This window comes from Lissotriton vulgaris, chromosome 7 (assembly GCF_964263255.1).
Source record: "Lissotriton vulgaris chromosome 7, aLisVul1.2, whole genome shotgun sequence".
In the NCBI taxonomy this organism is placed as follows: Eukaryota; Metazoa; Chordata; class Amphibia; order Caudata; family Salamandridae; genus Lissotriton; species Lissotriton vulgaris.
The window spans coordinates 357,223,419-357,249,254 of record NC_141695.1 but is presented as its reverse complement, the minus strand read 5'-3'; the positions used below and the strand labels follow the sequence as shown (position 1 = coordinate 357,249,254).

The window sequence follows — 25,836 nt, the reverse complement described above, 5'->3', positions numbered from 1 at the left end:
ATGGTTATGGGGAGGAAAAGGGAGGAAAGAGTAATTTTATTGTTGGGAGAGGTAAAGAGAAAGTAGGTGTAAATTTAAAAAGCCGGTTTGGGAGATCCACTCAAAAATACAAAAATAAATAAATGAATATATTTAAAATTATGACGTGTGCTAAAATGATCTGGGTGGTAAAGGTTGTGTGGTAAAGGCATGAGTGGTAATGGCATGCGTGGTAATGGCATGCTTTGAAAATACATACATCTACAGCAACTCTTCTTATACTAAGTGGAGTACACTGTTCAAATTCAGGACTAACGATTGACAGCGCTTTCTGTTACAGGCTGGGTCCTGATAGCACTAAACAGACATCCCTCAGCAGTTCAAATGACTGACCCTCTTACTATTCAAAGAGAAGTCTGAAGTGATTGCATTAACCGACTGAGCTTTCCCAGCTGAACAAAGCATTGTTATCCTTTAAAGTTTGTGCATTATACATAATAAACAGTTAGTTGCATGTGACAGGCTAACAATTGTTCTTTTTTATCTAGGTGTGTGTGTGTCTGCTTCTACACTCCCTGACCCCTCTTCCATTGTTGTCAGGATCGAATGCCATAACTTTTTTATACTTTGACCCCTGCTCCCAAATCGGTGAACTGCTCATGAATAATAAATACACGTATTTATTGTAACTGAGCAGGACATCCGAATAACTCGCCAAGCTATGCTGAACAGAAAAGAGGCGGGTCCGAGTCCTCCTGACAACATTTACTAAGAGGGAGAAGGGGGAGTCAGACCCTCCAGGTTATCGCGATTTGCCGCGAAATTGGCACCTTTGTAAAAATGGCGGGATTTTTACAGAAGTGCCCGCGAAATCTCGACATCCAGACTGCTGGCTTTTTAGTTAAACCAGAACTAAAACAGGTAGAAATAAAAGGCTGTGCAAAACTCCATAGCATCATATCAGGAACTTTGTAGGCTAAGCAGAAATAAAGCTGGAATCAATATGCGGCTACTCTATTCCATTTTTACAAGAACAAACCAAGAGGACATTGTTGGTACTACCTCATGTTTGAAAGAGACACCATTTCACCTGCGCATTGGAAGCAATACTGATGGAGACTAACCAGAAACATGTTCAAGCTCCAGTTGGATTCAGCTCCAAAATTAGACATGAAAAAGAGTATGCATCAATAACTTTTCTAAAATGTCCTGCTCAGAACAAGGACAGGGAAGCAAACAAGATGGCTGTGCCACTGGTGTTGCAGTCTTCTTGGACATTTTCTAGTTCTGCTCACTGTGCCATGACATGAATGATAAAGCCAAATTGGTATTCACCATCTGAATAGGGTGGTTCTCAGGCTGCGTCACACGCCCCATGCTGCTCACATGAGGCACTGTACCCAACGCTGCTGTCTTTTATAGTCGGGACCACTAGAATTATGCGATTGGGCAGCCGTGGCAATTTTTGCATAAATATAGACTTGTCGCATTTGCCACATAATAAATCACCTGCCAAATAATATACAGATTTGAGCAAAACAAACGTTACTCCTAGCTCAAATGGTTCAAAAGTTAATAAAAACGCAGCCATACGTGCTGCCACACAGTGACAGGCTCTCTGCAAAGGTTGACCGGTCACCTTTCTATTCCATATTCTTATATTTGGGTGTTAAACTGGTACTAATAGGATACAACCAATGTGCAGACAGTACAGACAGTGTTAACAAGTTTAAAAATGACTAACTAATGAAGTAATATTATCACAAAATGTGCTGCATTACGCCGCATAATTTGCCTTTTAGCGCTGCATAATTTATGCAAACCTGCTGCATAGTTTAGGCCTTTAATATTGCATAATTCCTTTAGCTCTGAAAATAAGGCACATCTTAAATGAAAAATAAATAGTAGATACAGTTTGAAACCACTATTAACTAATGAGCTGCAGAAGTCTGTGTCTGTAACCAGGGAGCCACAGAATTGAATCCTGGTCAGAAACCAAATTTTCTTTTGACAAAATCTGCAGATTATGCAGCAGATGATGCATTATGTTGCAAATGGTGCAAATCTATAATTATGCGAAAAACGCTGCACCCGCACAATCGCATGATTCTAGATGTGCTGCTTATTTTATATGTACTTACCTGACCTGCTGATCCCACGATCGAGGGGAGTGAGAGGCTCTTGTAACTTGGAGGCTCCAAGGAGAGCATCCGACCTGTGCGTCAACGCACTACAGACCAACACACTGGAAACAACACACACAGACCACAAACACACCAGGGACCAACACACACAGACCACAAACACACCAGCGACCAACACACAAAGACCACAAACACACCAGGGACCAACATACACAGACCACAAACACACTTGAGCCCAGCACACACAGACCACAAACACACTGGGAACAACACACACAGACCACAAACACACCAGAGACTAACACACACAGACCACAGACACACCAGGGACCAATACCCACAGATATCTGTGTTTGTTGTAGGAAAAACAGCCAAATAAAATGCAGCTAAATTTCCATATTTGTGCCGCTAAATTTACATTTTTGTGCCGCTAAATTTGCTAATCCATGCCGCTATATCCTGGGGGTCTGGGGAGTTCACGTCTCGCGGTCAGGCTTGCACTCATACCTCCAGGAAGAACCGATCCATTGCTAAGAAGCAGCTTGTCACAACTTGCTCCTGCAAGGAGCTAAAACGAAAGTGTCCTTCAGTCTGCTCCATGGAGGCACGCTCAGGCATGTTAGGGCATGATTTGTGCAAGCCAGTCATTATTCAATTAAAAAAGTCAATTAGATAAATAAAAAAAAAGGAAGGCCGTCAGATTTCTTTTTTAGCGGCCAGTGTGACAATAAACGCTGTCTGTCCTCGAGCTCCGTAAATGATTTGGCGGGAAAATAGCAATTCGTTAACAGCTGGAGGCTCCGTTTGTTGATAGCCCCGCTGTTTATCTATGGTAATGGTTCAATCAGTGCCCTCATTAAAATTCACTTCTGTAGACACCACTAGTCGTAATTCAGGGTCCCCTGGTGCGTGAAGACACCTCACACAATCTGAAGCACCTCACATATACATTTGTGCTTCCATGTGATACTTTCTGCCTGCAAAGCCGTGTTTAGTAAATAAACCTAGTCATAGGTCTATAAAAGTTTCATCATGTACAAAACCTTGCGTGGCTAAATTTCGTATCACTGTTTTGTTGTTATCCTGTTGCCTTCCCGCCCTTTCCTTCTGAACCGGAAAGCCAATCTGCTTTATCCCTCTGACGTGTTCGTGTAATCCCAACCTCCTTCCCTGCTGTCCCCATCTCCAGGGCCTGTCCCACCAAACCCCTAACTCGTTACCCTTGCCACGTGTCTCCCCGGTCTCGGTCAGGCGGCCCTTCGTCACCATGACGTCACACACAGCGCAGTGTACTGCAGCAGTAAAGGCTTAAGGCCTTCCTATGTTGTTCGAACAGTTCACGTGGTTAGCATGACTAATTTACAGCAACATTTTCTCAGTTCCTTAAGCCTTCTAAAAGAGTCTGTAAGATCCCTGGGTTCTGTCAAAGTTATCATTCACCGCATAGGTTTTGTTTAGGCTTCAAACACGCGGCTTCCAAGCGTATCAATGCTGGCTGCGGGGATAATGCCTTCACCCGGGATAGCCATTAGTGTCTGTCGCCAGGGTAGTGGGGTTTTTCACTAAGTGTCTGTCTTTGTTAAAAAAAAAAGTAAACAAAAGGAAAGCGATAAACCGAGAAGATTTAAACAACCGGGTGAGAGCACCTCAAAGCAAGTAAGCAGACTTCCAGGCGCAGGCGTTCGAGATCTCTGTGCGGATGGAAAATATATATTTTTTTAAAACATGGCTGCTGGTTGCTTTGCCTAGTGTAGACATGATGACATCAGCCTGTTTCAGCCTACCGCCACCACTTCTTGTTAAAATGCATCCAAGAGAATAAAGCAAGAAAATAATGCAGAGATCCAAAATGTGTCTCAGTGATGGGGAAGATTCCAAGCGCACGAGCTCTGGACGGGATCCAGGGGCCGAGATGCATGTTCAGAAACCAGTAAGTAGGCTGCCACTAGGCCTGCTGTTCCAGAAACTGGCGCAATCCAGGCGAAAGGGAAACAGTGGATAAGCACGTGAAAGACGAAACACTTCAAAAGAGTGACACACCCAACAAAGGGCCCAATGCAAGGGGGATCACTTTTTTTTTTTCATAGCGCTGCTCGCGAAGGGCAGAGCCAGGAATGTGACAAAATAATGTGCCAGGAATGTGAAAAAACAATGTATCCTACAATTGCTGAATTCTGCATAAAATACTATGTGAGGGGGATGGGGCAAGGCGTGCGTGAGTGTCACTGCGAATGCGCGTTTTGGCCAGAGTGCACACGTTTGGGAATCCAGATGGCGTACACATAAATCCCTTTTCCGCTGCTTTACAAGTACACGTCTCGATGGTTCGAATTGGTTGCAGTAAATGTCTATACGCACGAGTAGTCGATGCAGGCCTGTTTAACTTCCGCATGTTCCCGAACCCTGCTGTATTTCTGGAAGGCCTTCATCACTGTACATCGACGTGTGCGCACTTATATAAACAACTGTCTAATTAAGCAAGTCCACGTTCTCTAGCTCGGGTGTGGCGCATTTATCTATCTGGTCATACATTTTGCTATCGGCATGCCTGGCCACATTTCTTTGCTCTTCGATTTGTGTTGAATGCGTGCACAAACGAACATAGTAGTCCAGGTGGCGGACTGTCGTGGGAAAATCACATGTCACTGGCTCAGATAGTCTTGTAGGGATCAAACGGAGTCAGCCACACCAAGCCCCTACTGGCCTAACAGGAATTGTCTAGTTTTCCCATTAGCCAGTTCACCCTTGGTATTTCTGAGCGCCAACAGGTGCCGTGTCCTGTCATGCCAGTTCATAGAAAGCCCAGTGTTGTTATAGTGCCAACACAGCGCCTAATCATGGGTGATCCCGGTCCTCATAGAAAAGGGGTAGCACAGCACGGTGTCCACTGCACTTCGATACCATACACCAAGAGGAGGCAGCACTTCTCAAATGCTGCTCCTTGACAGAGACGTTACAAGGCCCTGACAAAGTGGGCAATTGCCCAGGGCCCCCGTCTTCCAAGGGCCCCCTGGCAAAGTGAAGTTTCACTCTAGCTCACCTTTTGTATCTTCACCTTTAACATATATTTCAATATTGTTCGGCAAAACAGGGCTTGAATTAGCAAAATATGGGTAATAAAATTCAAAGTTGTACCAAACAGGGCCCCCCAAAATATTTATTGCCAGAGGCCCCAAAAATCCTTAAGGTAACACTGTTCATCGATGCGGCAAGGCAACACCTCACACTGCTCCTCAAGGTGCCTACCCTATACCTCAATGAGGCATCCAAGTGGTACCACTTACTGCTCCTCAAGGAGTCAACAACGATGAGACTGAAAAGCACCACCAGACATTGTGCCTCGAGGTATCTAGCATATACGTCAATGAGGCGTGGAGATAGCACTACCCACTGCTCCTCTAAGTGTCCACCATACACCTCAGTTAGTTGGAGGGGCACCACCACGCGCAGCACCACACACTCGGTTTCGTGCTGTCAACCATACATATTAATACAACAAAAAAACACCAGTCGCACACAATCTCTGTCTATGGATTCTGTACACAGTTGTCCGCCCCTGGCAACCACAAACCAAACCACAAACTAATAGTGCCTTTTCTGTTCCAACCACGTGCTCATCTGAGACTTGACTTCCAGTTCAGCAAGTTGTAGATTTCTTACCACTTCCCCTTATGGTGTGACCTCATTTGGCAAAACATGAACCAGGTCTCAGCTAGAGATGCACAGGATAGAAGAGTAAACTGTTTATTGGGCTAATTCCTCAATAATGCATATAATTCCTTTACACACTCATGCCCCAGTGCTGTGTACCGACCTCACCCTCTCCAGAGCACCTAACTCCACTTGAAATGGCTAGATTAGACTTTTCCATCCCCATCATACCAAACGCCAAACATTTCCAGTTCCTGTGTACCTAGCACTTCCAGATTCTCCCCTCTCCAGTGTTCGTAGTTTCATTCCAGATGCCAGTGATTGTAGTTTCATTCCATATGCCTTCCCTCGAGTATGCTTACTCCACATGGTATCTCCCTTTGCAATAAACCTAGCTCGGCCAAGCCCTACTGTATTACAGACTGCCCATGTGTCCCACATGAAGTAAACAACACCCTCATCTCCACTACACTTAGTGCCTGCTAACGTCTCCCACTATAGAGGATCTTGCTTTGTCCCAGACACCCTTTTCTCCCGTATAGTTAGACCCACTAGATGGCTCCTTATCCGGGGTACCCAGAGGCATCATAGATTGTATACCCAACACCAGAAGACATAACCCACTGCAGAGTACTTACCTCCATCCACAAAACACTGCCCTCCAGTATAGTTAGCTCCACCAGACAGATGTCTTGCTATCTAGTCAAACTAGCTCCTTCATATTTCTCCCTACACAGTGCACCTAGTGAAATTAACTTCACACCCACGTATATACCTAATTCCCAAAGATGTCTCCCACTACATAGTACCTGGCTCTGCGTCAGACATCTTTATGTCCAGCATCGTTAGTTTCTTTCGACATCTCCCAATATAGTAAAAGAAGCTCCACCAGACCTCTCCCTATAGTGTTTACCCAGCTGAGTTTCAGGCTTCGCACTCTTGTATTCCTAGCCCTAGCAGTCAACTCTTGCTGCAGAGTATCGCGCTCCATAATGGTCACCCTGTGGTCCAGTAAATTTAGCCTAGCAACACCCTAGCTCCATACTGGAACCCTGATGTCTAGTAAATTTAGCTTCGCCACATCTAGCACCATCCTGGACACCATGGTCCCCAATAAATGTACCTTTCCAAACTTCTTCCTCTCCCGTGTACTGAGCTCCACCAGGGCTCTTGTTCTATTTTACATGGCTCCATCTCCTCTCGCCAGTTTAGCTAGGGATACCAGAACTCGCCTCCTCCAGTGTACCCATTTCCACTCGTCTTTCTTCAATGCACTTCTTTCTTCGGTGCTCTTACCTCTACCAGAGCTCTCCTTTTCTATTGTAACTAGCAACATCCCTTTTTCTCCATCCATTTGACCTAGCCAGCAAACACAATTTATGGAGTATTTTCCAACCTGGGGGCAAAAAATTCCATAAACTGGCGACCTTGCTATTAAGTAAATATTTGATTTCTGGCTTCATTTCACCTTTTCAGTCGAGTCCACGTTTTAAGATTTTACAACAGGTGAACTTCGACACACCAACAAGCCCTAAGTCTCTATACAGCAAGGACCACAACACACGAATAAATGTGAAATTCTTTCACGGATCCACAAGTATTTGACCTGCAGTGCAAAAACCAGATTCTGGTGCAGTTTGTGCCAGACTCTTTTGCTGTTCCGAGTTTTAACATCTTAACATGTTAACATGTTAAAACGTTAGCAAGGCTAGCATAACGTGAATTGAACACAAAAATCAGCTGCCTGGTGAACACAGACGTAAGCAGGTATTTGAGACTTCTCACTCTAAGATAGATAATGAAAGAGAAAGTGAATTCAATCTGCATCTTTGCTTAATCAGCTAAGCTCGACAAACCTAAATTGAAAAATGAACATGGAGTTCGGTGCACAGGCGACACTATCCTGCCGTGGGACACGGCATAGATACCGCCATCCATCCATCCATCCATCCATCCATCCATCCATCCATCCATCCATCCATCGTTCTCAGATTGGTCAAGCACACCAATAGGAGGACTATATGCTGATGGGACTGATCGTCTGACAAGTGCATCAGATCCCTAGATCCAAACGTTATGATGTAGCTCAGACAGTGATTTGGAGGAAGATGCCCATGCTGAAAGAATCCTATAAGCCAACAGTGACACCCCAAATGTACCCCGTAAAGTGTTGCATCAAGCAATTTTGGAAACTAAAGTCCTCCAGTGATCCACCAACCAAAACATATACAGCTATGTGGTTCCTAAGCACTAGAAGTCACGACTCACTTTTGACATTACTTCGAGAAAGTCTCTTTCATGCGCACTAACAGGAACAGCCGTGGTTGTGCAAATTCTACAGTGCTGCTGGAGGCAACTGTATTAGTGTCTGTGCCAAACCCTCAGAGGCAAGTTTTCATGGAGGAGACCCACCACACTAAATCAAATGTCAAATGAAAAATGTGCGGAAGAATGATCAAATGTAAAATGCGGCTGTCGAGGTGTGGTGCCAGATCAACTATGGGGCTTATGGCTTCTTTTCAACTCAAGCGGCTGCTCCCGCACTTCCCTTTGTCAAAGTTTGACTGAACCACACCTGCAAGCCACAAAGCCCTCCAGGCTCCCCTCCCCCGGGAGGAGTTGGTGAAGAGGCAACAGAGCAAGACTCTTCTCAGTGAAGCATAGAAGCCAGACAAAAAGCAGAGCTTTCACCTGTCGCTACCACTAAACACCACAATATGTGAGAATGATCCACCCAAGTATAAAAGGACCATACACAGGAGAAAGGCTCTCCGATATCCCTGCAGAGGGGAGTACGGGTGTACCCAGACAGTTCTTGTAAGAAATCACTCATGTCATCAGCATGACCAAAGCCACTATCAATATTCTGATCTATGCTACATATTTACCACCTATGTGTCGCATACACCAGAACGATGGGAATGTATGGAAGAATGAAAGTGGAATGATAGAACTCTAGGTAGGATCCCTTTTTGAAAATTTGAGAGAATGAGAGTATGACTGACGTTTGAATTGTTACTGGGTAGGCTCCAAAGTAAGATGAATTTCTGTTATTTTTACCCTTCTCCATTTTCTTGTGTATGTTGTTCAATATCCTAAAGAAAATTATGTGGACTCTAAATGTTATTTATGTATGCAAGTGTTTTCTACATCAGGTCTAAGAGTATATATAAAAAAATAAAAATACATATATATTTGCTAAAAACTTTCTCTTGAGTATAATTGGATTGAGTTAATTTGGTCATGTGCAGTGCTAACTCCTAGGTTTATCACCCCATATATATTGGGATCCTATTGTTGGGACCACCACATCATTTGCCGGGGTACGTCTCTTGTTCTATGTTCAAAGCCACTATCGCCCTACAGAGACTCAAGCAACTAAGCTCACTGGCACTCACTACTCTTCCTCCGAGAACAGCTCCTAACATCCAGAATATTCAATTTTCAGCAATAGTTTTATTGCTACGAACTATGGACTGTCTTCTTTCATAACAACCAGGCTGTCCACCAAACTATCTTCCTTCAATGCACCAGCAGAATTTACTCATCAGTGACGAATATGCTACTTACTAGTATGCATCTGTTCTTGGCATGTAGGGCTGCTGACATTCATATCTGTGCATAGATCGCCGCCTAGTGTTGGGTCCGGATGATTGCACATTGTTGTCCTGGAAGAGTCTTCGAAGTATCACGAGATAGGTGGCTCCTACTTATCACTTCATTGTCTCCTCATATCCTGCAGCATATTCTGAGGCTCCAAAATGTTGTTTCGTCACCCTCACTTTCACAATTCAACCTTCTCTTGATTTTTATTCCTAACTCCACAAATATGATAGGCATCCGTTTACCACACCAACTACCAGAAGCCTTCAAACTCACAGTGCAAGTTCAAGTCTCAAGATGATGGGCCACCACTCAGCGCATCAAACAATGAGCTATGGTAAATATCCACTATGCTGTATTATCATCCTATTACAGCTGGATATCACTAAAGGAGAAATACAATTTTTTAAATCCAACTTAGTTAATGCATTAGTAAGAAAATCACCAGAAACAGAATTATTTTCCCCACCAGGTTTCTATCATAGACACATCTGCACTTGTACGCTCTTCATTAATCTTGGCTTGTTCCTTATGCCAAAAACAGATATATTCGGGGGTGGGATGCACACAGTAGTCCTCCTTTTTCACAAATTTCATCCAACTGTACTCCAATGTGCGTGCAACTTGGTCCAGTGTCATGCCCAAATGACACAATATAAAACAAAGCCACAATATACGGGGAGACCACTCTCCCCAAACCAGTGCACCGCCATTTCTGCCCTTCAGCCTATTCTACTCCTTATTCGTTTTTTTGCAATTAACAATTTTTATCCTTTTGCTTTTTCTCTATTCTTCAATTCAATCTGCAGTTCCTGTCCACACGTGGGATTGCGCGCCATTTTCCCAGGTTTCTTTTGTTCACCAAGTGCCCATCCGGACTTCAATGAGGAACAAGACTGAATAAACGCTGCTTTTTATGAATAGCGCTTCAAATTAAAACCCAATGCATTTCGGGCTGAAATTGCCCTTCATCAAGGGACACAAGAAAAATTACAAAGCGTTAATGACCTTCATCCACACATTATTAAAACCAACTACACCCTTCTAATGCTCCCCAGACAATGGGGCAGATTGGCGTGCCGCAACCTCCAAGACTATTATTGGGCCGCCCACCTTCACTTTTGTTTCAGAATGGATAATGAAGGAGAGCGAAAAACATGGGTGCATATGGATAGATCGGTGGCGTGTAGGCCACTCTGGGTTCTGGCCTGGCTCCCAAAACACTTACGCCCACGGAGAGCATATTTCGCGACACCGACGTGTATGGTCTTGGAGGTGTGGGACAGGCTTGCACTTCAAAGTAATCTCACCACTTTTCCCTCTCCAGATACCCCAATCGCAGGCAATCCGGATTTTACAACTGTGCTGCCCCAAGATTCTTTCCCAGCACTGGTTAAGGGTGAATGCAGAATACTGCAAGGTCTTTTTCAAAGCAAATCCATCAAATCCTTCGAGCAATGCAAGACGGAGTTCTGACTCCCTGATGCCACTAGTACTCCAGGTTCCGCCACTGGGATCTACACCCCTTCAACGATTTAGCAGCCACACACCCCACCACTCCTTTTGAATCCCTTGTCTGTAATATTGAAGATCCCGCGAACTAGAGTCCAAGACCTATGCAGTGCTACAACAGTTCCCTCTCTTACCTAGCCATTTATATTAACGGATGTCAGAATCAGATTGCACACAAGACATTACAGGTAAACAGTGGGCAAACCTATGGCGTGATAATCTAAAGATTTATAGGAGCATCCCCCAGCAAGAAATGGCCTAGAAGGCCATGTTCCAGTGGTACTATACAATGGCTGCCTACACTATCTATACGAACACATCACCAGCCTGTTGGTGCTGTGGGGAGCAGAAGGGAGACTTTCAACACATATGGTGGACATGGCCACCCATCACAATTTTCTGGAAGGAAATCCTAAGCCACATCAAAAACACTTTGGGCTACCCAAACCAGTCTGACTACAGCACTGTTATCTTAGGGCTGCGTCCCTCTGCACTTAAAGCAATGGCACATACAGACTGGTTTCTGACTCAACATATGACAGGTGCAGCTAAACAGCTGACTGCACTGGCCTGGAAGACCCCTAACACTTCTCCAGAAGTCTCTTGGTACAGAAAGCTTGGCACACCTTAGCACTGTGACAACTGACCCACAAATGAACTAACTGACAAGAAATTAACGCACCTTAGGCAGCCCCTTATTGATTACATGTCTAGGCTTGAACATCTATGCTTCCAAACACCGAATTAGCGCGTTTCACTTATTTGACTAGATGACTGAGCAGAAGGGGGCCATACTTTAGCCTTTTCCGTTGGCCTTGGTGATGAATGACACTGCAGTTCTTGGGGTACACCCATACTCTAGATGCCCCCTTCATATCCTCACAGTGCGGTCTCCTCTACACTATAATTCAAGGACTTGCTTCTCCATCTCCCCTTACAGTCCCTTACCATAGATGTCAATGTTAGGTTCGTTGTCTTTTCCCTTTACTCCTCCTTCTCTCACCCAGATGTGGAGGCCCGTTGGCCCAATCCCTTCTCTCCCTCGGGTTCACTTGCTTTCCTCCTAAGCCCAGGGCAGCCTTAGAAGCACCCCCATCACCTCCCTCAAGGAGGGAATCCTCCATGGAGGGTCTCATCTTACATTCCGTTTCCTAGTCTCTAGGGCAGCACACATTAAAGCACAACATCTTTTTGTTTTGCAGACCACTACTAATGTTTCATGACAATGCTGTTGATTTTTATGCTGGATATCTCATTGCACAGTAATTCTTGCTCTGTTTTTTTATTTTTTACCTGCAACGTGAACCCCTGCTATGTCCTTTTTATGTTATTGTACTACTTTATGGAAAAACCCAATAAAACATATTTAAGTAACACATATATATTTTTTTAATCAGCTACATCAATGCCTTTTTAAATTCGGACTGTGAATGCTGCAATAACTTCTTGCATCAGGTACCGCTCATAGCAATCCTGTGTTCTGCTACCATCGCATCTATCTTTCCAGCCTTTCTCTTATTTAACATTTCAAACAACACAGAATGTGAGCACTCCTACCACTGAAACCTTTCGGTCAACGATGGACATTACAACCACTGGTAATCACTATGACTGGCTTTATAACCTGAACTACATAACCAAGAACATCGGCCATGGTACATTCACAATCCACCACACCTCCCCTCAGTCTTCCATACTGCAATATCTGCGCCCAATTATGGTACAATCCCAATCATTCCATCATCCCCAACAATCTCCATCATTCCATCATCTCGCACCAATGGTGTCCCATAAAGACACTTGGTAAATTGCATAACCGCCAGTAAACGAATCATACCCGACAATCGACAATGGACAGCCTATACTGGTAAGTCCTTCACTCTTACTGTCCTCTTTACACTGGGTGAATAGTCAACACCACAAGAGGATAACAGATGAATAGATGGAACATTACAACATTTTATTCAGTAAATGATGAGTCACAGACAAAGGTGGCATATTATTGCATTGGTATATGGCTTTACATTTTAAACTAATGTTAGTGTAATATAAATGTATAATTTACAGCTTTGAGAAAGCTTTAATGAAGGTACAAGCATGCGTCAGCTGTTTATTATAGAAGAATGAAAAAAGGTTACATACGAAATAAGTGGAAAATATAATTACTATCTGTATGTTGGCTATGGACGCCTAGTGATTGTGATTTGTTTAGCTGCGAAGACCTGAAAACTGTTTAAAAAAGGGACAAGTACTGGTTCCCCTTTGCACAATCCCTGTCACGTCTGCATCTTCTAGGGTAGAAACTGACACTCCACTCTATTTTTGTACTCAATAACTAGAACCTCAAAAACGGTGACGTATACGTCTCCACATAAACAAATGTCTACCTTGAAAAACCAATTGAAAACCTCCCTTTACTCACTGCAGTTCCCCGATTTCTTGGTTGGTTTGATTCTGCTGACTACTCTGCCTCGCAATAGCTCTTTAATAAAGCTATATCATATCATATGATATGACGACATGCCAGGTAGAGAGACAGCTTCTCTCCCCCACACGGCCTATCACCACATTCAGAAACCAAGGAACCAAACGCACCTCACAGCAAGCCCCTAAATATTGGAACATTCCACTCCAATAAAGATCCCTTCTTCAGAAAAGCATCTCAGCCATTACAGAGGTCACCGATGGACAGCAGCAGATCCGGAGTAAATAAGAAAGAACAGTGGTTTCCGGACCTCAAAAGGACGGTCAATTTTACAGACACGCACAGCACATCTCAAATGAATGCAGCACACGAGCGAGAGTCTCTCACAAACAATACTGATAATTTCATGTACAAGATGCCTAAATGTAAAATTACAGTCAAATTCATTGTGAGCAGCAGAATCCACTCACAGCTCAGAAACGGTTCTGGAAGAGAATATGGTGCTTAGAAACCATCAGGATTTGGCCCTACTTCGGGGTCATGGCACATTTTGTAGTGTCATAAAAACGCCCTCATAACGTTCATAATGTCTTCCAACGTAATGTAACCATGTTGCATAGAAATATATGTTTAAAAGTGAAGCAACCGAGGCTTGACGGAAGTTCTGCCCAGTGTTCTGAGCTTTTTTTCACAGGTTACTGTACATTTTTACAGCCCAACCTCATAGTAAAGCTAAAGGCAGTGTAGGGGCTGAAAAGAGCTAAACTGTATTATTTTTTGTAAAGTAATCCTATAATTGTAGGTTTGTGTTTTTTTACCGGAGGGTAAAGTAGAGCAGTGACTTCTGTTACTCAGGGACAACTCCAACATTCAGAAAGGTATGGGTAAGGAATTGAAGAGGATCACGCCTCCTGAAATATTCTGCATTTGTTTGAAGTGGTCTGTGAATGAGACATGAACTGGCACTTGGTGCCAATGTCCAGTTTACATCAGCCAGCAGGCTACCAAGCCCATTGAAAATGTGTTATCACTTCTCATCATATCTTGTGGTGATTTCTCTTCAGCAGTAGAATTTACTAGAGGAAGTGACAGGGGACCTGGATTTCCACGAGAACTATTGCTACAGCGCAATGCTTTTTCTGTTTAAGCAAAACATGTATAAAGACTCATTTCAGAGAATAAGAGTGCAAAGTATCCCACTTGGGGGAAAGAAACAGCAGAATGAGCCTTTACTAGGAGTCTGATGTCCACACAGTAATCCTTAAATAAGATATGAATTAATTTCTTGTTACCCAAGTGGTATATCTTAGCTAGATGTGTGCTGCCAAAGACCTATGTAATGGCATTCTTTTCTCCTGCTGGGTTAGACCAAAGAAAATCAGTTGTAGTAAGACGACTAACTTCCGGAGACCAAAGCTTAATGAAAACCACTACCCGTCAAGAAATATTTTACTTAAATACACTTCCCAAAGATATAAAGAGTGTTTTATTTGTGTGAATTCCTATGTTTTATCCACATGCTATCGGATATAGTTAGATGTTTTATATAAATGGTATGCAAAGCTCAATCAGTAATTAAACTGGGATTAGGAAAAATAATTGGTAATGCAACAGACTGCGTATGATAAAAATCAGAAGAAAAGTTTACTCAATCTTGGATTAGCTATTGCTTGTATACACAAGTGAGGGAAAAAGGACTGGAATTATCCAGGTAGTCCGTATTCTGCAAAACGCATAGGTTTCTTTTCTTCTAGTTTTTGGAACAGTCCTAGAACGCATGTTGTAGAAACTCACCATACATCTTCCCCTCATCAGACAGTATAATCTTGCGGCGTCCACATGGTGGGTAGATGGCCAGTGCTTCCTGGAAGCTCTGCTCAATGTCCGGGCTCCAAACCCCCTCTGCATCATTGTCCAAGCTCTTTTCCATCGAGTCACCTAGGCCCCCAGGGCTCTCCGGACTGCCAGCATCGCTCCATCCATTGGGATCCATCCTTGTGGCCAAGAAATGCGAGGAGTTGGGAGAACGAGGCTCCCCCAAGCCTCAGCCAGGAAAACGTTGCTGCAAACTCTGTAGGAAAAAGCAGGAAACACGACAGATTAGATTTAGTGTCACAGTTAATCCAATTAAACAAATGTAAACTAGGACAAGCATAATTAAATAAAAAGCATTTCTACCATGCCAGCTCGTCATTCAAAAAGGTCGTAATCAAACCACTTTTCCCTAACTCAAGTCCACTGCATATCTTACTTTCTCAATGTACCTCACTTTTTGGCACTTAGTGTCACCAATGCATTCAGTGTCATTTCGCGCAGTATTATTGCTATGACTCAGTGTAGCCTTGTTGGAGAACGACCTCACAAAACGCAGGCTCTGTTTCACAATCCTATTTAGGAAATCATCATTTTACAAAGTCCCAAGTCACCCGTAGGGCGAACCAGTTATCTCATGATAGTGCCCCAATGAGTGCAGTAGTGTAGTACACCCTCACAAGCCTACATCAATAACACTATGAGATTAAAACTCAAGTGAGCAACAATTTGAACTGTTCCACTGTTATAGTGCAATATCTATCAACTGAATGTAATGGTACGACCTTCTCCTCACCCGGCTCCAAGTTCCTGGCACTGAAGGGCAAGGCCCTACTCTCCTGACCCTCATCCTATTCCAATGGCTGCTACTCCAAGAGGAAGTCTTGTCTCTTTTCCTAATCCTAAAGCTTATTACTGAAGATGAAAGTGTACCAAACTCGTCCCGCTCATCCAGTTCCAGCCTATGTGTGTTGCAACTTGTGAGCGCAAACTCCATGGTCCTTTCATTTAAGTCCCAAACACCAACTTTAGCTTCTTCTTTGCTATTTTTTGAGCTTTAGCCCAAAGTGCCAAAAGGCAAAGGAGAGGGACATGCATTTCTACCCCAAATTCATCATTTTAGTGACACCCAGCTACTGACTTAGACCAATAGCAAACCACACTTCAAAACGCCATGGTCCTGACAGAGAAGCAAAGGGAAGGGAACAGTGGTTTTGGTAAAGGAGGAGACAAGTACTCGCCTCCCCACCATCCAGCATGAGATCACGACATTTTCAGCCCTGCTTTCTCATAATGCATGTACTTGTCTACATACATATTAATTATGATTTAATGACTGCAGTGCATGCTATACTAAACATATCCTGCCCATGTCTGCTATGCTCTCAGTCTATCCGCAGCCAGTGCAACACACTTTTTTTACACAATTTGCCCTACACTTTTATAATGGAAAACACATACAATGCTACATAACAATGTCTTACGAACCTTAGTCCGCCCTTTAAGCCTTAATATTACTATCAAATTAGACATACTGTGTGGCTATTCGCAGACTTGGTCAATCAACTTCTCCAGGGACTCCACACCAAACTTACCCAGAGTGAAACACAGAATTTAAGGATCCTGATTTATGGGGAATGAGGAAAACGTACACCACGTTGGCATATCATTTGATGAAAACATCTGCTAAAATTACGTATTCTCATTTGTAATTATTTCTCATGTCCTTCCACTGGACTTTTATACTGTTGATGTGCCAAGGAGATATTTACAGTTCAGTTCCACTCCAACATGTCACTTTATGTAGGGTAACAGGTCAGTTATGCCCTATCTGCTCTGCAGTTAACGAGGCCAAAATTAGATGCTGCACAAAGAATGGGTATTCTTGTTATAAAAGCTTTGCCTTGGAGTCAAAATTAACATTATTAGACGTTTGGTGGTATCTCAAAATATTGTGTTCTTGAGATGCCGTTGATGAGAGCTGATAGCTGAATGAGAGGGTGAGGTATATGGTTGACACTTTTGGGCAAGGAGAACCCTTTCAGCATGTGCAGGTAACATGATAAGTTGATATAGCTATTGTGATCTGCTGCATCTGAGGAGACAGGAAGGATTAGGGCTCAGGCTAATCCTGAGACTCAGTCTATATTAAAAGGGGTCTAGACGTATCTTGTGATCAGCCACGCTGTATATTGCCATTCATCCGATTCAGACCAGACCTTCAGGAAGACTACAGTAGGTCTGCTGTGGTGCCAGTACTATGGGTTGCTATATCAGAGACATCTAAATCCCAAATAACAATAGTGGAGGACTTGTTTCTAATATCAGGGCCCTTCATGATCCTGCTAAGAGTGCAAGGAATTGATAAAAGGTGAAACTTGTCTAGATCCTTTGGGTACTGCTTTCATTTTTTAACAGACACGGTAAAAAGAGTACGTTAGAGGCCTGGGAAAGGAAGCATCTACCAGCTGAAGTATTCTGAACATGGATTCTGGGTGATGAAACAGATGATGGGCCAGTAAGATGGGAGAAAGAGCTAGTGGGGGTCACAAACTTTATGCTGTATAAAGATAAACCTTAAGAGGGTAAATGTTTACATTCACTGACAAACCAAAAAAAAGACAAAAGATCTCATTTTGCATTTAACAGACAGCACTCCGTTTGTCAGGGTGGTAGAGAACCTTGCTCCAGCAAGATGGTGGAGGTACTGTACATCAAATTTTCAAATGACCGCTGGCTCAGTGGTCATCTTTGAAAGGAACTGCCGTCATGGCCGTTTCTTTCAACGTACAAAATGCTTGGTGGTGCCTTCAGTTTTGATGGCTGTTCAAACTTTCAAAGTTTTTGTTTTTCAGAAACGAACTCCCAATCTTCGAGTGTTTCAGAAGAATAAAAAATGAATGACCATCTTACCCAATCTAATTTCCTTCCAGGATGTTCAAAGTATATATTTTTTTCTGTCCCTCACTGCTAGGTTTGCCAAAGCAGTGATGGACAGGAAAAAAAACATTACACGGTCCACTCAAAAGAAGGTGAACGGTGTAAAGAATACCCAGGTTAAAACTCCTCCTCCATGCTCAGGATGGGCATGGAGAGTAGAATGTGAGAGGGGAAAACAGGCAAATAAAACATAGAGAGTTAAAGTGAGACCTTCCCACAGTGGTGAGGCAAGAGAGAACCATCCACAGGCAAAATTTAGGTGACGGAACAAATACGAGTCATATCAAAGGGTAATATTTGCACAATCTATTGCACCGTATCCTGGATCTAATGTCATTACTGTAAAGTCAGTCTTATGTAAGCATTATTTCATGCTTGTTTAAGGGTATATGTGTCATTAATATTACATGATTTGTATGTTTGTTAATCTTTCCCAGTGTTTTCAATGTGTATAATTCACAGGAATGACACCATACGCAAGTAATAAATACTAGGTTTCAAACATTGGGAAATCTCAAATCATGAACACAAAAAAACAGCATAAGATCCTTTCATCTTGGAGCCCTAGTAATTTTAACGACCATAGTGCCTAGAGTCTGTGGTTTATTAGCTCACTGGAACTCCTCGATATAGCAATATCTCACAACTATGAACGGTTACTCGATAATACACATATTGTAATTTTGCATATATGTGCAACATAAAACCTTGAAACGTTAGCGTTACAATGCATTTATGTGCTGCGATCTTGGCCTGTTGTATCATAACTTGCGCATTACTTGTTCTGAATTTAAAAAGTGGCAGGAAAGGCAGGTGGAGATAGACAAAAGCTAAAGAGGGCACAAGCAGAGACCAGGAGGAGAGGGTCAAATAGACTGAAAGATGAAGAGGGAAACGGTGCTCCAAAGAGGCAAGAAGTCATGGAGCGCTGGACAGCAGAAAGCTGAGACATTCCAAGTGTACAGAATACATGAACAGGCAGCAGCGTGCCACATTCTATACCTGTGTGCGGAATGCATACTCTTCTGGGAGAGAGTACTTGGGCCTCTACCAAAAGCCAGAGACGGGCTGCACGAGCACCATAGATACTGCTGGTGCAGTCTCCCCCACACTGCCCCCATAGCAGGGCACTCGACGCTTCCACTTGGATAAATTTGAGGGGATTATTTGGGTTTTTCTTGGCTTTAAGGACCATGGCCTGAACGTCTGGAACCGCCTAAAGACTGTAAAACGATTCACTATGGGCTGAAGTAACAGTTGCACATACAAAATGGCTCTTTCCAGGAACTGGCAGCAAAGTCTCACCACACAATCTATGCAGGTCACAACCAGCGGTTTACCGCAAAATGATGAACCCCCCTGCAGAAAGTGGAGAGGGGCCCTGGAGTCCCCCATATCGCATGTATATTCATTTGCCTTGGGCATGGAGCCCCCTGAAGGGCTGGGGCACCCCGGCAGTACGAATTGTGGTGGTGAGGGGCCTGCGTTACAACTCTGCTCCCAACTAAGCTGCTATCCCAAGCCTGGAACACAAACAGATCTGCAAATGCACCTCAATACTGGGGTGCCGCACCATCTGCAATTCATGGACCGTGGCCATCACTAAACTCTACCAATGCTCTTCAATTCTAGCATGCTGGTGTTGCCGTCTTTCTATGAAACTTTCTATTACACACAGTTCTCCCAATGCGCATTGATTTTCAGTTGAATTTCACGCTATGTTGAGGCGGCACAGACAGGTTTCCCAAACTAGACGTGAAGCTTGCGGTGCTATTTCAGCAGTAGTACGTACTAAGGGCTCTGCTTATGTACCTCCAACAGTTTCCAAGTAAATGAGGACCACAGAGCAATGGTGACTTTATATCATTCACAAATTCGTTTCGAAACTGGATTCTCTTAGGATAGTATTTCCTATATCCTGTCCTAATAAACAGTCTCTTTGCCCGGAGGTACACATCTTGTACACGTTTCTTGCCTATGGTTATTATCTTCTTCCAATGAACATGTTTTGTTCCTACAGCTTATTGGCCCAAAAAGCAACTTCTCCTCTTTCCTCCTTATATTCCTTATGACACTTAGCCTTGCTCCTTCCAAGGACATTTACGCTGTCCAGATACACTGCTTTAATTCCCAAGCATACATAGTCAGTACCAGTTACCATATCTCAATAAGTTCTTTTTATTCACCAATACAAACAGTTCTGCTCCCATATATGCTCTTCCAGTGGATCCATACCCTAGCCCAATAAAAGTCTTTTATTCCCCATGATACGTATTCCGCCCCAATCTACAGCTACTCTTCCAGAGGACACATACACCAAAAACTCACTTTATACTCTGTGAGATACTTATTCTGTCCACAATATACAGTTTCTTTTCCTGACCCATACCGTAGTCAATAAACTTATTTTATGCCATATGACACGTATTCAGCCCCAATACACAACTTCTCTTCCTGAGGTTTCAAACCCTGTCCCAATAAACTTTTGTATTCTCTCCAGCACAATAATCACATGAAGACATAAGGCGTAAGGTATGGACATGTAGATGGAAAGTTACAGGAAGGTGTGGTGTGAAAAAGGGTGTAGATGTCTACCAGAGCAAGGGACTTCCGGGGAAGGTAGTGTGAAGGAGAGTGTGAGACATTCCGAAGACCACAACACCTTCCACAGGCTTTACGTTTACTTCAATGTCCCATATTTTCAGAACTGAAACATTTTCAACCTCAGCTATTCACACCAAAATCATTGTTGTTACTCATTTTTTGGTGTATGTCTGTTGTGTTATACGCCAGAATGCAATAAGAGAAAATGCAAATAGAGCCAACCAAATACTGCTCAGAAGCACAAGATATTACTTTAGATATTTTAGGTCATGCCCTTAATAACATATGACACAACTATAGGAAAGGATTCCTAGTTACATTTTGCAATGCCCCTTTTAGAAACCACTTCACCCCACACTTTGTGTTCCATTTAAATCACTGTGTACAATGAAGAGAGAACAATCTTATCAATGTTGCTTATAAGACTCATATTGGGCCAGATTCAGATTCCAGCAGGGTCAATTTTCTATCAGTAATCAAGCCCAAGAAATTATACTCTTTGACCTCCAGCAAGTGGAAATTAGTTACGAACCAAACTTTAGTACACTTTTTGTTAGAACCATGTAACACACATGCACTCTATTATGTTCGGAATCTTTCATTATTCCCTATGTTCATTTATTCCCAATCACCAGTTCCGGTTAACAAGAACACAAAATATAATCAGATATATTACTTTTAATCCATATGATAATTAATCAAACCTGATAAACAAGCCTTCCTCCCCCACGATATTATTATGTCGTGAGAAAAATCATCACCTTCTAAGGAGAATATGTCCCAAATAATAATTTTTCTCCTCCCCCCCCTCCCCCAGAGTACATAGCATGTCCCAATAATCCGCTTCTCTTTCATAAAATAACAGTTTATTTTCCTTTGGTAACTAAGTTGTCCCATTGAACCGTTTCCTATCCCTTTACTTGGATAGAAATCCTTGCCTAGGACATAAATTCTGCTTTCTTCGGATGTGTCTGCAGAGAGGCAACAATGAGTGTCAACAAAGTATTGCGCATAGACCAGTAGTGGTGCAACCTGAATATAGATAAAAGATGTATATCAGAAAATAACCCCGAAAGTCTTGAATAACAGATTCAATAAAAGAAGGAGAAAAGAAAACAGGAAGTTTCAAACCATAAATATTGGGATCAATATATCCTGTATGTTCAATCGCCATCTCACTCGGCCAGAGAATCTGTAGTAGTATTGCCTCAGTTTCATCGATATCACATCTTGCTCCAGAAATTGTATTGTTATCTCCTTCCTGCTTATGAATCTATATGAAGATTCACACTACATAACCCACTGATCCCATTCCATAGCCAAGGGATACTACTTTGAACCGCTGCGATCTCACTAACCTTACAAGTACTCTCTCAATTCTCAAGAAGGTAATTAGAACCATAATCTCAAACTCCTCTACTACAGCTAGTATCAATTTCATATCTCACTAAACTGTCAAGAATCAGTACCATGACGCCAATGGCTCCATGCCCAAGTGCCCTTGCCCTCGCTGTCCCATCTCACTTCTCTAAGTAATTGGTGCCAGTACTGCCTCCATCTCACTTCTCTATCAGGGACCTATAATCATTCTCCGTCTTCTCTCCACACTGTGTAACTCCTCATTTAAGGTAGGTGTAGCTTTATTCCCTTTGAGTCTTTTTTCTGTATCGTTGGTTTGCAACATTACCCCCTTGAGGTCTTTTCAGTGGCCGCCGCCAGCCGCTGGTTGAGGAGCTTATGAGCCGGAACTGCGAAGTTTTTAACTACGCAGATGATACCCAGCTACTGGTTCAGCTGGATGACACCATTGAGGCCCGGGAATCAGTGAGGAATCTGCTTAGCTTCACGGTCAACTGGATGACCAACAATCTGTTGAAAGTGAATGCAGAAAAAACAGAGGTGCTGGTCCTCAGTAACCTAGGAAACCCCTGGAGTGACCTATATTGGCCCCCAGAGCTAGGTTCTACTCCCCCTCCTGGTAGGGTGGTAAAAAGTCTGGGTTTGAGGATTGATGCAGACCTCTCGATGGCTTCCCAAGTTTTAGCCGTGGTTGGCTCTTGCACGGGCGTATTGAGGCAATTGCGGAAATTGGTACCTATCTTATCAGCCTCTACCCTGCAATCGATTGTATCTGCCACAGTTATTTCAAGACTTGATTACGGCAATGCACTATACCTCGGCTTGCCACAGAAGCTGTTGAGGAAGCTGCAGGTAGTACAGAACGACACCGCAAGGCTGATTCACTCCCTGCCTAGAAACTCTCACGCTACCCCTTTACTCCAAAAGCTGCACTGGCTACCGGTCATGTACAGAGTACAATTCAAATGTCTCTGTATGGCCCACAAGGCTCTCTTTGGTAAAGCACCAGAGTACATAAAACAACGTCTCATGAGATACGTTCCCGGTAGACCTCTGCGCTCAGGGAAGACCTCTAATCTGATTCAACCCAGATTCAAGTTAAAAACCAGAGGAGGCAGAGCCCTGTCTGTTCTTCTCCCACAGTTGTGGAATGCACTTCCGACTACTTTGAAGGAAGAATCTCAGTTACTGCCCTTCAGAAAGAAATTAAAAACCCATTTATTTAAAAGGGCAATGACTTCAGCATAGTCGATGGGTAACCTGCGAGACTTGGGTTAACAGTGTGTTGTGTTGTTCTGTTTCTAAGCGCTTAGAGACCGGCGGTGATAGGCGCTATACAAATAAGCAATAACATAACATAACATAACTTGCCAATCAGATGGTGCGTCTCATTAACCCATCCATATATCCTTCATCCCAGTCCTCACTCAACCAATGCAGTCTAGAAGCAAGAAATCTCCTAATAAACTCGTCAATGTACATAAACAAAGAGGAGACACTGATGGGTCATCACAGCTCTGGCCAAACACTGATGACACATTCAGCTCTTTTGCGGAAGTGATGTCATGTGCAAACTTTGTGTGATGTTGGTTATGTAATACACAGCTCTGGAGCGAGGGCGGTGATGTCACATGTAGCAATAGTGTAAAGGTTGACCTAGGGCTAGGGCTTCATTGGTGCACAGGACTATTTAGCGAGGACTATGAGGTAATAAGTTGCGTTATTAAGTGGAAGGAAATAACGCAAGCTGTCATGGCACCACTGAAGAACAGGCCATTTTTCCCTTCTAGTAGATCCTCTCACAGAGCAGAGCAATTAATCTGCAACCAGCAAAATGCAATGCGAGCCAGTGTGCATGCCAAATAATGGCTCAAAAACAGCCCCAGAGAGCAGAGTAGACGAAAAAATTAAGTGAAAAAACAGACAAATGAGCAATGAGTATTCAGCCCTTAGAGGAAACAATCTAGTAGCCCACAAGACATACACATACATTTTCTAGTTCCGGAGCTCAACTCCAAAGGAACCCCACATTGTGAATCTCATTCAGGAAGAAAGGGGACCGAAGTCATAGGACAGATATAGAGACGAAGGAACCAACCCAAATACAGTGTAAAGACACAGATAAAGAGAGCCAGAGGCAAAACGGGGTATGTGGGATTGAAGTTTTCAAGTGTTGATGAAAATAGAGTAAAATATACAGAATATAATGTTTCATAGTTCTATACCTATGGATATCCATAGGCCAGCATAATTCCTTTTTTATGTAATTAAGCCAAGGAATTTTCCCCGCATATGGTAGACTTAAGATGTCTAGAAGTTCCGGTCTATAAATGTGGAGCTCGGGCGTGATCCAGAGCCTACGCCAGAATGTTAATGGTTTAAGTCCCAAGACCTCATCTATTGGTCTGAGACCCATATCGAGCCTCAGTGGCAATAAGGGAGTACTAGAGGGCAGGGCTAGTACTTGTCTAAGAAATGTATTTTCTGTGGTGATAATCTCCGGTCTGCTCACATGGCCCCATAGTTCGGCACCATGAGTGACTGCCCCCCTTGCCTGTGTTTTGTAAATCTCAATGAGTGGACCAATAGGTTTTAATGTGGAAGTGTTGGAAAGCTTAAAGATACCCCCTATTGATTGTGCCAGTTTGAGTTGAGATTTGATTTGATGGGGGGCCCAGGTCATACTTTCATTTATAGTCACCCTCAGATAATCAAAAATCTGGACCCTTTCAAGCCTGTTGGTACCTATGCTCGGGTTTGGGCGCGTAGTCAGAGGGGAATTACAAATCATGAACTTAGTTTTAAGAACACTAATTTCCAACCCCCGCTCCACACAAAATGCCTTGAACCCATCCAACACACGTTGGATCCCCATTGGAGATTTCGACAGCAGCAGGGTGTCGTCTGCGAACATGATCGCAGGCAACCTGCTGCCGGCGAGCTTGGGGGCATCATGGTTTGATGTCCCATTTGAATGGGCAATTACCCCGTTGACATAGAGGCAAAACAGGGTAGGCGCTAGAACGCACCCCTGTCTTACCCCCCTGCCAACGGGGAATTTGGAGGACAACAAACCATTCCTCCTGCACCTTACACGTGCGAAGTTCTCCTCATGGAGCCGTATTAGGATGTTCAAGAGGTGAAATGGGATACCCAACTCGCTGAGCACGGACCAAAGCTTGCCTCTTGGGACCAAATCGAAGGCCGCACGCAAGTCAACAAAAACTATATAGAAGCTCCCCATTAAAATGTTCAAGAGGTGAAGTGGGATTCCCAACTCGCTGAGCACGGACCAAAGCTTGCCTCTTGGGACTAAATCGAAGGCCGCATGTATACACATTCAGTCACTGTGACCGAATCACATGCGTTCCTTTGAGTACGCCCAGTCATTGTGAATGAATTGCATACCTTCCTCCAAATGCGCTGGCACTGTGAGTGAATGACATACCTTCCGATGTATATGCTCATAAGCGTTCTTTGTTCAATCACTGTAAAGGAACTACAAGCCTTTACATATATAGTCATTCACTGTGAGTGACTCACATGCCTTCCCCTGTGTACGCTCAGTCGCAGCACGGGAGTCACATATATTCCTTTGTATATGTTCAGTCATCATGGGGAACTCGCACTCCCTTCCACACGTACCTGATTCACACATCCCCATTCACACAAACCCCAGTCACTGGTGCAGGACTAACACTCGTCTACACAGGAACACTTCTGTTATCATGAGGGATTGGATTCATACATCCCTATTTACGCAACCCTCAGTCACTAGGGCAGGACTCCCAAACTCTCTAACGGAAA

General features: G+C 43.4%; 1 protein-coding gene across 3 annotated transcripts in view; it reads right to left on the bottom strand.

Annotated features, from left to right (window-relative positions):
- Window positions 1–25,836, bottom strand: part of LOC147701580 (transcriptional enhancer factor TEF-1-like) — a 199,095-nt gene that overhangs the window by 104,130 nt on the left and 69,129 nt on the right. For all 3 annotated transcript variants that reach the window (XM_086930239.1, XM_086930240.1, XM_086930241.1), the window contains exon 2: window positions 15,109–15,385. In XM_086930239.1, coding sequence (XP_086786365.1) covers window positions 15,109–15,307 — 199 coding nt within the window. In that variant the 5' untranslated portion in view covers window positions 15,308–15,385. The remainder of the gene's footprint in view (window positions 1–15,108; window positions 15,386–25,836) is intronic.